This window comes from Dipteris shenzhenensis, chromosome 25, assembly GCF_047967505.1.
Source record: "Dipteris shenzhenensis isolate YYH24624 ecotype China chromosome 25, Dip_SZ_1.0, whole genome shotgun sequence".
NCBI lineage: Eukaryota > Viridiplantae > Streptophyta > Polypodiopsida > Gleicheniales > Dipteridaceae > Dipteris > Dipteris shenzhenensis.
The window spans coordinates 48,946,956-48,961,661 of NC_141620.1; the positions used below are offsets into that span (position 1 = coordinate 48,946,956).

The 14,706-nt window shown below is 42.7% G+C and overlaps 1 protein-coding gene across 1 annotated transcript; it reads left to right on the forward strand.

Moving 5' to 3' along the window:
• Nucleotides 1-7,161: 7,161 nt before the first annotated feature.
• LOC147885998 (uncharacterized) lies at nt 7,162-10,423 on the forward strand. The gene is made up of 3 exons (XM_087396266.1): nt 7,162-8,545; nt 8,717-9,898; nt 10,035-10,423. Exons 1-3 carry the CDS (start codon nt 7,162-7,164, stop codon nt 10,421-10,423), a joined length of 2,955 nt encoding a protein of 984 aa, XP_087252392.1.
• Nucleotides 10,424-14,706: the final 4,283 nt, after the last annotated feature.

Genomic DNA, 14,706 nt, shown 5'->3' on the forward strand with positions numbered 1-14,706 from the left:
AAGCAGATTAAACCCTTGGCAGGGATTGAAGCTAAGCCTGCAAATATGTTTGAGGATGATTGGAATGAGTTGGATGCATTAGCAAAGTCTACTATTAGACTTCATCTTGCAGAGTCAGTTTATTTCATAGTAGTAAATGAGCACACTACGGAAGATTTGTGGAAGAAACTGTGTGCCACTTATGAAAAGGAAACTGCCTCTAATAAAGTTTACCTCATGAAGAGGTTGTTTGAGCTGCAGATGAAGGAAGGGGTCTCCATTGCTTCTCACTTGAATGAATTCAATATTATTTTCAGCCAGCTTCAGGCTCAGAAAATGAATTTTGATGCGGAGACTAAGGCAATATTTCTCTTATGTTCATTGCCATCCTCATGGGATACCTTCCGTACAGCTGTCAGTAACTCTGCACCTAGTGGAGTACTGAAATTTGATGATGTTGTGGGTAGCTTGTTGGCCGAGGAGATTAGACGGAAGTCTATGGATGGCAACAAGCAGGATGCAGCCTTAAATGTGCAAAGGGGCAGATCACAGTTCAGGGGGAAGTCCCAAGAAAGAGGGAAGTCTCGTAGCAAATCCAGGGACGGAACATTGAGTGTTACCATTGTGGCAGGAAGGGCCATATGAAAAAGGATTGCTACAAGCTGAAAAGAGAGCAAAAGGATAAGAAAAAGAATGCAAATTGGGGTGCAAATCAAAAGGAAGAGAGTCCAAGGGAGGACAAAGGAAAAGTGAAGATCGAGGAGATCAATGCAATCACACGTGATAGTGACAATGATGTTCTCTTCATGTCTAGTTTATCTGCAGAGTTGCTTACCACTTCAGATGATGCATATTCCCAGGATTGGATTTTGGATTCTGGTGCTTCATTCCATGTTACTCCCGATAGGGAATGGTTCTCCACTTATGATAGTGGAAAGACAGGTTGTGTGCATCTTGGAAATGACTATGCATGTGACATAGTGGGAGCAGGTGACATAAAGTTTTCTTTTGCAAATGGGTCTGCATTTGTTTTGAAACATGTGAGACATGTGCCTAAGCTGACCAAGAGTCTTATTTCAATGGGTCAGCTAGATGATGCTGGTTTTCACACCACTTTTGGCTTTCAGAGTTGGAAAATTCAGAAGGGCTCTATGCTTTTGGCCAGGGGTGCCAAGTGTGGGACTTTGTATCCCTTACATGTATCAGGGGTATTTGATCATGTTGTTGCAATAACCGAGCAGCCAAGCACTTCTTTGTGGCATTGCAGGTTGGGGCACATGAGCCAGAATGGAATGAAACTCTTATGCCGTTTGGGTTATGTACCGCATTTGAGTTTCTCTGATTTTGAATTTTGTGAGCACTGTCTCTATGGGAAGCAGACTAAATCAGCCCATAAAAGAAGGGGAAAGAAAGAGTTTGAAATGCTTGATTTGGTGCATTCAGACGTATGTGGTCCCATGCCTACACGATCATTAGGCGGGGCTGAATACTATGTGACATTCATTGATGATGCAACTAGGAAAGTGTGGGCTTATGCTATAGCTCGGAAGAGTGATGTATTCCAGGTATTTCAGAAATGGCTGGCCTTGGTTGAGAATCAGTCAGGTAGAATGCTTAAATGCCTACGGACTGACAATGGTGGAGAGTATCTCTCTCATGACTTTCAGCATTTCTGTGATACACGTGGGATTAAGAGGGAGCTCACATCCCCTCGTACTCCAGAGCAAAATCCAGTTGCAGAAAAGATGAACCGTACCATTCAAGAAAGGTTGCAATGCATGCTTTCCAATGCAAGTCTTTCTGGTAGTTTTTGGGCTGAGGCAATGAAGACTGCAGTGCATGTGATCAATAGATCACCTAGTAAGAGTTTGGATGGTGGTATTCCTGAAGAGGCATGGAGTGGCAAGAAGCCCTCTTACTCTCATTTGCATATATTTGGGTGTGAGGCATATGCACATGTGCCAAAAGAGCTTCGAAAGAAGCTAGATCCTAAGTCTAGGAAATGCATTTTTCTGGGTTATGGTGAAAGTGGAGAGATGGGCTATCGTCTCTGGGATCCAGAAGCAAAGAAGATCATACGCAGCCATGATGTGGTCTTCAATGAGAAGAAGATGCATAAGGCACCCATGAGGGATGTGGAAATGAGGAGAATCACTTTCCAGGATGTGAATCCACCTGCACATGTTGATAGACAGCAAGCTGTCCATGCACCAAATGTGCAAGAAATGGTACAACCAAGTACTCCCACAGGTATACAATCAAGGGTAGATGATGGATCATCTATTGGTGGAAATGATGAGCCAAATGTGGCTGATATGCAAGTGGGACAGCAAGCTGAAATGCCATTGAGAAGATCATCTAGAGTGTCTAGACCGCCTGATAGGTTTGTTCCAGGGGTAGACTATGTGATGCTTACTGATTGCGGGGAGCCTTCTTGCTACAAAGAGGCTATGATGCGTGAGGATCAACGCAAGTGGGAGTATGCTATGCAATCAGAGATGAGTTCACTTATAAAGAATAAGACTTGGGACTTGGTTTCTTTGCCACATGGAAAGAAAGCATTGCCATGTAAATGGGTCTACAAAATGAAGGTCACAGGTGATGATGTGCCTAGATACAAGGCCCGTTTGGTTGCTAAAGGGTTCAAGCAAGAGAAGGGTGTGGACTTTGATGAGATATTCTCTCTGGTTGTGAAGATGACCACACTTAGATGCATGCTTGGACTAGTGGCAGTAGAGGATATGGAGCTTATGCAAATGGATGTCAAGACAGCTTTATTGCATGGGGATTTGCATGAGGACATTTACATGGTGCAGCCGGAAGGCTTTGAAGAAAAGGGCAAAGAGCATTTAGTTTGCAAGCTGAAAAAGAGTCTCTATGGTCCTAAGCAAGCACCTAGAGAATGGTATCAGAAGTTTGATGCTTTCATTCGGTCCCAGGGTTTTAGAAGGAGTGAAATTGATCACTGCCTCTACACTAAAAGGGCTAAGGATAGTAGCCTGATAATCCTGGCACTATATGTGGATGATATGCTATTGGCTAGCAAGAATACTTATGAGCTAGATGCATTAAAGGCCAAGTTGCATGAGGCCTTTGATATGAAGGATTTGGGACTTGCAGGTCATATTCTTGGTATGCGCATCACGCGTGATCGGAGTAGGAAACTCCTTTGGCTTTCACAAAAAGAGTATGTTACAAAAGTATTGCAGCGTTTCAATATGGAGGGGGGGAAGGCAGTGAGTACTCCATTGCCTCCATATGTGAAACTGAGTCATACAGATAGTCCCAAATCAGATGAGGAGAGGGCCATGATGGCCAAGGTTCCTTATGCATCAGCAGTTGGGAGTCTTATGTATGCTATGATAGCTACTAGACCAGACATTGCATTTGCAGTGGGAGTTGTTAGCCGGTATATGGCTAATCCAGGAAAGAGGCATTGGGAGGCAGTTAAGTGCATCATGAGGTACATGAAGGGTACCAAGGAGATGTGCATTTGCTTTGGTAAAGGAGACATGCGTGTACTTGGGTACACAGATTCAGACTATGCAGGGCATGTGGATAGTAGGAGATCCACTTCTGGTTATGTGTTCACCTTTGCAGGTGGTGCAGTGTCGTGGATGTCTCGTGCATAGAAGTGCGTGGCTTTGTCTACCACAGAGGCTGAGTATGTTTTGCAGCCACAGAGGGTTGCAAGGAGGCTATATGGCTTGATCGGCTAGTGGGAGATTTGGGGATTCATACAGGTGTACCGACATTGCATAGTGATTCCATGAGTGCTATTCAGCTAGCACGGAATCCAGTCTTTCATGCAAAGACCAAACACATTGAGGTCAGGTACCATTTCATCAGGGAGGTACTTGAGGACAAGCGCATAGAGCTTGTCAAGGTTCATACAGATGATAACTCTGCAGATATGCTGACGAAGAGTCTACCTAGTCAGCGGTTTGAGTATTGTCGTGTATTGATGGGCATTGGATAGTATGCTCACTGGTTGTTCTCCCTTAAAGGCACATTGTCCTTTAAGTGGGAGGTTGTGGGGGTTAAAGGTCACTGTGCCTTAACCCCAGTTATGTACAATACTCAAACACATATATAAATGAATGAAAAAGAAGATTAGGGTGGTTCTGCACCCACCAAAACTTGTGTGGCTCTCTGTCTCTCTCTCTCCTTCTTCCATTCTTGCTTCCGTTGAGAGCACTCTTAGCTTGGACTCATAAAGAGAATCTTGAGATAGTGCAAAGTGTTTGATCGATATTACTTCAAATGAACCTCCCTTTTATAGGTGAGGGTACTTACATCCATTTGCTTGCTCACATGTGGGATATCTCCTCCATGCCATGTGGTAGCTTACCCTTTACTCATACCTTTGCTCTACAAGTGCTCATGGCACCACAACTCTCAACACCTCCTCTTGGTGCCATGATCCTTTGGCTACTGCAAGGTGGTCAGATGTGAGTTACATTGCATCACCTCCCCTTAGTGCTTGCATTGCTACTTAAGGTGGTCAAGTGGCTTTTACATGTCAATACCTCCCCTGGGTGCTTTCATAGCTACTCGCAGGTGGTCAGGTTCGATTACAAAATATAGGCAAGGTTGGCAAGGTTTTTGTTTGTCAATACATGTTGTTACTGTCATTCTGCTCATGGCTTGATGATGACTCCACGTAGTTGACTTGCTGGTTCTTTAATCTGCAATCTTCTTCCTTGTGTAGCTTCATGCATGATGCTTTGTTCTTCCGTGTGCCTTGATGCTTTATGTGTGGATGCCATGCTTCGTGCTATGGTCATCTCATGCACTTGTGCTTTTGGCATGCTTATGACAACGATGTGTGCATTCATGCTTTGATTTATCATTTGTTGCAAAGGTCTTACCAATTGATTTCTTGCAGTATTGGTAGTGTCTAATTGCTAACAATGATTTTGATCTAACAGGCATGTAGATCTTGAAAAGATGATCACTTTTCCTTTTTGGAGCGTGTTCAAATTCTTCGTAGATTGCAGTTATGGCTTGTCAAAGATTCTGTGAAGAAGAGGACCTTTGATGATGTGGCACAGGGATTCACATGCTGAATTCCATACTGTGCTTAGCAAGGCACTTTGTGCTTAGGTGGCACTGTGGTGATTGTGCATGCTTATGTGGCAGTTAACCAACCCTAACTCTCTCCCCCCCCTCTCTCTCCCTCCCTCTCTCTCTCTCTCTCTCTCTCTCTCTCTCTCTCTCTCTCTCTCTCTCTCTCTCTCTCTCCTCTCTCTCTCTCTCTCTCTCTCTCTCTCTCTCACACACACACACACACACACACACACACATGCACACATGCGTGCACACACACACAAACACATGCGCACACACATGCACACATGCACATGCGCACAAGTGCATGAGCGTGCGTGCGTGCACACACACACACACACACAAATTGACATTTATTTTTTGAGAAATTAGCTTTGCATTGTATGAACTCTCTATCTGTGATACCATCCCTATATAAAGTAACCCTTGGAGAGTACCATATATAATCTCGATCGTATGCACATAACCCTATGTACTAACCATGCCTAATGATTATTAAGTCCCTACATTCATGTTAAGACTTGAAACAAGAAGGCTTTAGAGTCAACAACCACTAAATCGCCACACACTATAGTTCTTTCCTCCTATATCAAGACTTAAGAGTCAATGACAATGAAATTGTCACACATCATAGCAAGTCTTCAAAGTTGTTGAAATGAAAGCTATGGTAATGAAACTTTCTATGGCTCCCCTTTCAACAAAAGTATAGAAGGGCCAATGGGTCCTCCTTGGACTGAAACATATAAGAAACTCATTTTCTCATATGGAAATTGTTGAGTGGTGATTCCTCGGGGATTCATTGATCCATTTTTCTTAATGTCACTCATTGTTCATGTGACATTTCAAATATTTTCTATGGGGGGAGGCACATCTGAAAGATATTTGGTTGATGGAGACACATTGTTTCTAGAAGCCATTCCCTACACTATTAGAATAAAAGGTCTTGGGATTGGCTTGAAAGCATGAGCCATATTCCCTAGGTTATCACCCATGCTTTTGCTATGAAATCAGTTTTACTTTAGGCTAGCAATGTCAAAATTATGGAAATAGGCATCGATTTCATTCTTTTCTTACATTGATCTTGGATTATTAATAGCATTGATACCTAGGTGAGACGCATTGGATGTTATACAAGGTTCTTGCATTACATTGTCAGTTGCCTTTGACTTGGAGATTCACACATGAAGGTGGCCTTCTTTCTTTAGGATGTTGCCTATGGTTCTTGCCTTGGAGTTGCAAGAGAGAACGCAACAGTGCTAGAATCTAAACCAAAACTCGACGACAACTTGAGGACTAGATGCTAGATTGGGTTGGTGCTCATCTACCTTTTTCATTTTTGTCTCTCTATTGGCCTCCTCTATTGCCAATGTAACATTGACTTTTAACTATTTGGGAGGAGCGATAAAGTAGTGGGTGTAAAGTTGAAGGCACAATTGACACGTTTTTCTTGGGGGGAGGGAGGATTTGGGGGAGGGGAGGTGTGCTTGGTCAAGTTTAAGGGTCCCATGGAAGGGACCCTTATGTATTGAGGAATTCAGTGAAAGGTTTGATATTTGTGCGATATGTTGTCTTAGGGTGGTTTACCATAGTATCATAAAGTATCGTAAAGGGTCCTATTTAGGAATGCCTTTCATAGGACAATGTTCTCTTGACTTATCCTAAGCCTCCGAGTAGGAATAGTCTCACCATGGTTTGAAACTATCTTGAATCTCTTTTGATGGCTTTCGAGCAGCTTAGTGGAAGTCACCCTTAGGGATGCATCTGTTTTTTTAATTATAAAGTAGGTGGATGTATTAATGTGTGTTCAATGGGTCTCTAATTCTATATGAAGCATATTGGTAGCACCATGGACTATTACAATCGGACACGTAAACCATTGGGACATGGCAAGGTGTATGAAACACAGTGAGCATGTCACCAAAATATTTTTACATGGGTTTGGTGGTAGCAAGGAGCCTGAGTGAGCGGATGGCACTCCATGAAGTGTGGAGGTGTATGGTGTGGGTGGGAGTCCCCTTCCACATGAAGATGAGTATGAGCTTGGGGTGGGAGGAAAGATAGAGGTTCATTATAAATATAGTTGAAAAGTTTTTGGTGAACAAAATTGAGAGGATGGCACTCTATGAATTGTGCATGTTGGTGGTCTTGGTCTTGTACACGAGCAAGAGCTTATGCTGCGTGCCAGGAGAGGAGGACGCTCGCCGTTTGCTTGAATTCAAGAACTCCATTTCCGATCCCATGCAAAGCCTCTCAAGTTGGCTCATCAATCAAACCTCCTCCTCCTCATCTTGCTCCTTAGCTCGCAATTCTTCTTGCCCACCTCCTTGGTTTGGCCTCCTTTGCCACCCTCCCCATCACCGTGTCACCTCCCTCTCCCTCTCCTCCCTTTCCCTTCACGGCCTCATCCCTCCCTCCCTTGCCCTCCTCCCTTTCCTCCGCACCCTCAACCTTTCGTCGAATCGTTTCACAGGTAGTATTCCCCCTCAACTCGCCAATTGCAGCGCTTTACAAATAATAGATCTCTCTCAAAACGCTCTCTCCGGAAGGATCCCTAGCGAGTTGAGCCTCTTGCGCGAGCTGCAGCTGCTTGATCTCTCCGAAAATCGATTGGAAGGGGACATTCCACCCACCTTTTCAAACTGCTCGGCTCTACTTCGGCTTCGTCTCGCCTCCAATCAGCTCTCTGGCATCATACCGCCTGAGCTCGGCATGTTGAGTAGGCTGGAGAGGCTCTACCTTGGGTCAAATTACGCAGTAGGGGGGACCATTCCTGCGACCTTGTCGAATTGCTCGGCTCTAGTTCACCTTCATCTCGCCCAGAATCAGCTCACTGGCATTATACCACCTGAGCTCGGCATGCTGAGTAGACTGGAGCTGCTCTACCTTCGGAAAAACTCACTGATGGGGGTCATTCCTGCGACCTTGTCAAACTGCTCTGCTCTAATTTATCTTGTTCTGGGCAAGAATCGTCTCTCTGGCATCATACCTCCTGAGTTGAGCATGTTGAATAGACTGGAGTGGCTCTACCTTGATACAAACTCACTCACGGGCAATATACCAGCAGAGCTCGGCATGCTGAATAGATTGAAGATCCTCGATCTTAGGACAAACAATCTATCAGGTGTTGTGCCAACGACTCTGGCAAACTGTTCAGCTTTGGTAAACCTCCGCATTAGTAGCAACGAGCTCACGGGCAGTCTCACGAATATTCTTCTGGGACTATCCAACGCTACAGAATTCCAAGTTCTGGATCTGGGATACAACCGTTTCCAAGGTGAACTTCCCGACGTCTTCGATAGATTATACCCCAGCATCGTTCAGATACTGCTCCGACACAATTCTTTAAGGGGTCCCCTTCCTCGTTCGCTTCGGCATCTCAAGTATCTAATTACTCTAGCGCTCGACGATAATATGTTTCAGGGTGCTATTCCCACCACATTTCTTACCGGCTCTCTCCAATTAGAGGAGCTAAACCTAGCCTCCAACAATCTCACAGGTGGAGTTCCTCTCTTAGCTTTCTACATGGGAAATGGGCTTGGTTTTGAGGTCGTGATTATCGAATCATCATGCGTTCATTTCTTGACATCCACAGTTCTTATCGAATCATTAAGTTTCCGGTTCTGTAAGTACAATATCTCAAATTTTTCTCTTGTTCACAATGACACAGGTTTCATTCCCGCCGATTTGGGAGCCTTAATTCCGGGGCTGTTGATCTTAGATCTATCGCACAACGCTCTAACTGGGCCTATACCCCCAACACTTGGATCGCTCATACAACTACAACATTTAAATCTGTCGAACAACCAGCTCTCAGGCGACATTTTTTCGACTCTTAAGTATCTCGACCAATGTGTTCAACTGATCTCTTTGCAACTAGAGAACAACCAGCTTGGAGGCCACTTACCGCCCAGTCTAGGGAACCTTCGTCTAAACTTGCTCGATATTTCTGACAACAAGCTCACCGGCCCTGTTCCTTCGAGAACAACTTTTGATAATGCATCGATTACAAATCTTACAGGAAACCCAGGACTTTGTGGAATAGTTGTGCACCGACCTTGCAGCATAGGGCCTCCACCGAAGAATACTTCACACGAGCACCATTTAGCTCAGTTTGGACTTTCTGCGATGGGGTCGGTGGTCTTGGGAGTGATACTCCTCCTGGGAATTATTTGGCTGCGCAGGCACTGCTATAGGCGCAAGGAGCGGGCCGAGAGGATCTTAGATCGTGAAGCGCAAGCCTTACAGTTAACCACGCTAAGCAGTATGCTTGTAACAGGCCGGGCGCAAGTGAATCTAAAAGCAGATGAGGTAAGAGAAGCAACAGGTCGTTTCAATGAAATGTATTTTTTGGGCAGGGGCAGCACGGGCGTCGTCTACCGAGCTTTTCTCCCGGAAGGAGGATTAGTGGCAGTCAAATTGCTCAACAACGACATCGCATTGGGAGCTGAGGCCAGCTTTAAAAGAGAGGTTGAGATAATGAGCATGCTGAGGCACAGGAACGTAATGAGAGTGTTGGGTTGTTGCTTTAGTGTGGACGTGAAGGCGATCATACTAGAGTACATGGTAAACGGGAGTCTGGACAAGTATTTGCACGGGGGGTTTGAGCTTTCAAGGGAGCAGAAGCTGAAGATACTGTGTGGAGTGGCACACGGACTGGAATATCTACACCATAGCCATCCTGCTGGCTCCATTGTGCACTGCGATCTCAAGCCTGGAAACATTCTGTTGGATGCAGACTTTGAAGCGCACATTTCCGATTTCGGCATCTCAAAGCTCCTCAACAATGGCGTCAGTCGCCAAGAGTCCGCATCTTTGGTTCTGCGAGGGTCGATTGGCTACATTGCTCCAGGTCAGTGAGAGCTCTTTATTCACAAATATTTGCCACTAGATTTTGTTGCATATGAAGATTGCTCATGCGATTGCGAATTAGATGCGGACCGTAGATTGTTGTTACCTATCGTGCTTCTGTTAAAATGATCACGCAGAGTACAAGTTTGTACCAAATCCAAGTACAAAGGGAGATGTGTACAGCTTTGGAGTGGTGATGCTGGAGGTCCTAACAGGTGAGAGGCCAACGTCCCACGATATACCAATTGAGCATGAGAGCCTTGTGTCTTGGGTGCGATCAGCCTTCCAAAAACAAGAGCTTTGTGTCTTCAATACTCCCAGGTTTCCTTCAGAAGTGGCAAGACGATTGGCGCAAGTTGCTCTGCTGTGCACTCACGATGCACCCACAAAGCGTCCCTCAATGGTCGATGTGTCATGCATCTTGAACGACATTCAGAATGGTCCAAGGCTTCGTGCATATCCCAATTTGTTGCAAAACATACCCAATGCTATTGCTTATTGTCATTCTTCAGACGATGATGATTAAGTGGCTTTTTCTAAAACCTAGAGCTCCTCTAAGAAACGCATTTAAGCTCCATAAATCATTCAAGATTCAGTACTTTAGTAGGAGCTACTGTATATATGCTAGATCTTAGGGCCTTATGTCATGGAAGGGAAATACGTAAGAAATAGCTATTTCTTGCACCATGGGAAATAGGTGGGAAATAGGGTAGGACCATGGGAAATAGCACTCCATGCTCTAGACCTCAAGGTGCTATTTTCCACACACTTGAGAACCATTGACGTGACATTTCCTTTATAGCATGTCTCATTTTCCCTTGGATCATTATGTCATGCATCATAGGAAAAACATGAGAATTAGGCTCTTCCAAGGGAAAAGCATCCAAAATAGCCATCATTATTTTCCCCCTTTTCCCTCTCCATGACATAAGTCCTTTAGTAGGTACATACATCCCTTACTTTTAGTAGGAGCTAATGTCGATACCCTTGGCAAGCCATGCTCTGCATCTTTTGGCTGTAGCATATGTGCAAGAGTAGTTCTCGCTTAGCACATTGTGCCGAGAACAACGTTTACTATCCAAGATTAATTTGTTGCTTGCAATATTATGTAACTTTGCTTATTGTGAGTACTTACCCAATCCTAGCAAATGTGATTTATGGTATCTCATCCATATTTAGTTCAATCTTTAACCATCCTTCCTAATCCTTTCCTCTCTCAATTGTCCTTCCCTCTTTTGCCCCTCGCTTGCCATGGGCATGCCTAATCTAGTTTCACATCAGGCATGAACTAGAGCATCTGAAAACTATATAATATATTTAAAAAATGAATAAACAAATCATCCATCATTAATTTTACTTAAAGCATTCATCAATGAATTACCCCATCCATGATATACTTGTTCGTGTAAAGCTCCCATACTCACCAATAAGTTCACAAAACCCCTTCCTTTGGAAAGGTAGAAACTAAGAAATCAACGTTGGCACCCGATTTGCAAAGCACTAGAGCTAGAATCTAATGTATTTAGGTATCCTTTTTTTGAAGTTATTCCCTCGATCATTCCAATGTGAGTATGATGGATTAATTTTGAGCTATTGCCTTGAATTTTGGTTTTCCTAGCCTAAGCATTACTACCTGAAGCAATAAAAGCTGCTCATCCACTATCAACCACCATAAGAATGTTATAATCACTTGCAAATTCAATAAAACTTTTGAAAGTTAATTTTATAAGGGATAGCCCACCATATATTTCTAGAAGAAGGCAATTCTATATGACCTCATAGGAATGAAAGGCTAAAACATTTGCAAGGTTTAACAGTTTTATTCAAAGAAATATAAAGTTCATAATATTTGAAAAATTTAAAAAAATAAATAGACTTAATTGGATTAAATTGTATTAATATCATGAAACTTTAAAACTTAAGTTCTATAAACTATCTCATGATGCAAATTCATGAAATGGAAAGTACTATAATATAGTTGATAGTACGATGGTGTGAATCATCTTTTGTCTCTTTTTCTCTCACTAATATTAATTGATCAAGATAATTCGGTGAATTTTCTCACTAGAGTAAAAAATGCCTTTTAATCTCACCACATCCTCATCTATTTGTAAATCATGAACACTTATTCATTAAATTGTCTTAGAACCACACAATACAAACTAAAACTTAAGAAATTTCAGAGAATATATTTCTCACTAAATTATCCAAATAGGTGTAGACCTGTCTGAAGATTTCCTTTGGAGATATTTGGCATTGAACTCGACCTTATCTCCTCCATCTAAGCTTGAATCCTATTATAGCCATCCTAGCCAAGAAGTTGTTAGGAGCAATGTGATAACAAAGCAACAATGTGGGAAGTGGAATGCATAAAGTACACAATTCAGAAAGCATATAGAATGGAAGTCACTGATATGTGTGGTTCACCCAATGTGGGCTACATCCATGGAAGAATAGCTAGTCCTATGTTTTTCTTATCTAGCCAGCAAAAAGATATAAGTTACAAGAAATATATCCAATGCTCTCCTGCTATGTGAGCCACACACCATTTTATAAAAATTTGACCACACAACTCATGCACCCATTTTCATATATTTTTTACTTTGGTGGTGCTGTCCCAACAAACCCCCACCAAGGGGGGCCTAAATTGATGTCGCTAGCCCCCCTTGGAACTCAATGGTGATAGAAGTAGGAGGGACGTTGCCACCCATCATAGAGTGGGTATAAACATGCTTACGCCCAAAGAATGGCTAAAATACAATCTCTGAAAAAAGATCACGCTCCACATACAATAATCTCCCACTTGATATCGATCATACTAACTCTACCATAACTACACTCACTGAAATTCTTTGGATCTGGCTTCTATCATATTTTTCCTCATTCTTGAAGACCAATTGAAATTGAGCAAGAGCTCAACTTCTCCTTGGTTATCACCTTAGTCAACATGTCTACAGGATTTTGGTTAGGGTGTATCTTTTTCAGCTTCAACCATCCATCCTCCAAAATAGATCGGATGAAATGACATCTCAGCTATATATGTTTGGTTCTTGAATGAAAGGTTGAATTCTTTGCGAGATGAATAAGACTCTGGCTATCAGTATACAAGTTGCAATTTTCTTGCTTCTGGGCCCAAGTTTCTCCATAAACCTGTGTGACCAAATCATCTCTTTACTAGCCTCTGTATCTGTAACATATGTTGTAGAAGTTTCAATAACATTTTGCAACTTTGAAATCAGGTTACTGTTGTTCCATCTACAGTGAAAACATACCTAATGGTGCTCCTTATTCCATCTTTATCACTTACCATATCTGAATAAATGTTTGAACCTTTATAACATAATGCATGAGTAGTTGTACCTCTTAAATACTAGATAATCCACTTTACAGCCATCCAATGTTATTTACCTGGATTGTTCCACAACAAGACAAAGCACCCATAGACGCATTTACTAAACTAAAAAAAAAACTTACGGGCACGTCTATTTACGCATCTATTTCGCGTTTAGAGACCCACGTCTAACAGCGCGTCTATATAGCAGACAGATGCACGTATAGACGCGCATCTAGATGCGTAAATAGACGCTCTACTAAAAAATTTAAAAGACAGACAGACACATCGTTAAACGCATGTATAGACGCATTTATAAACGGTCTTATAGATGTGCAAATAGATGCTTCTCGAATAGACAGACGCGTATATAGACGCATTGATAGACGCGCTACATAATATTTTTTTTAAAATTTATAGAATGCTGTGTATGTTGTGTATGCTATATAGTTACAAGAATCCCATTTCCACATTGTGTAATTCAATTCTTATAGCCAACCGCATTTTAATTACAATTCCAAATAAAACATTACAATTCCAAAATGCAATAAAATTGAAAGCTCAAAAAGTACTTGTATGTACATATAGCACGAAGCTAAGCCATGTCATGTGGCTTCAAGTACAAAAAATAAGAGGAGTGTCTATACAAGAGGCACGAAGCCAGTGGCTTTAAGTACAAAAAAGAATAGCTAGCACTACTTCTACGACTAATCTATGTTCTCCATGTCCTCGTTCCCTTCCACGCTCCCTTCTGCGCTCCCTTCTACGCTCCCTTCTCCGCCTCCTTCCTCGTCTTCTTCCTTGTCTTCTTGTGTAGGGACCTATAAACAAGGGACAACATATATCAATGTATGAAAAATCAAATCTTTACTTATAATATTGACATTATTTAATTACTTTCAAATACCTCGGGGGCCACTCCAATAGCCCAGATATACTGCTTCTCAGTAATCAACCCATCATGATAGAAGTGCTTCCATGTATCTCCTCTGTGATGGTGGCGGTGGTAGGCTGTCTCGACAGGAGTAGGGTATCTACCCACGATATCAAAGCTGCAAGATGACACAATTTGCGGAGGGGTTACTACAAAGAAACAACCTCCTAATAAACTATATAAGCAATATAATTTGAGATCTATACTTACAAATTGGGCCTCCCATGATTCAACACCCCCTGCTCCAAAATGCATGCTTCCATATTACTCCATCTGGATCCTTCGTGCCTTCACGTGTTGCAGACTGGGGTCCTCCCTCGCTGACTTCATTGCTTTCTTCCACTCACGCTTGTGAGCGGTGTGGGGCCGGCCCCTTAATGGTTGACCTCCCTCGAGCATGGTGAGCTCCACTAATGCCTGCCTCTTAAGCGAAGATCTTTTATTGCCAAGTATCATAACAATCTTTGACTTGGCCCATTTATATGTGAACTGACAATTGGGGGGGTTAGGATACCTAGAGCGAACAGCAGCGAGGGTCTCATCA

Bases quoted from the DNA above. Each gene is read 5' to 3' on its own strand.
- LOC147885998 (XM_087396266.1), top strand. From the start codon at position 7,162: ATGGCACTCTATGAATTGTGCATGTTGGTGGTCTTGGTCTTGTACACG. The intron at 8,546-8,716 runs GTGGAGTTCCTC...ACAATGACACAG, and splicing joins AGCCTCCAACAATCTCACAG to GTTTCATTCCCGCCGATTTG. The intron at 9,899-10,034 runs GTCAGTGAGAGC...ATGATCACGCAG, and splicing joins GATTGGCTACATTGCTCCAG to AGTACAAGTTTGTACCAAAT.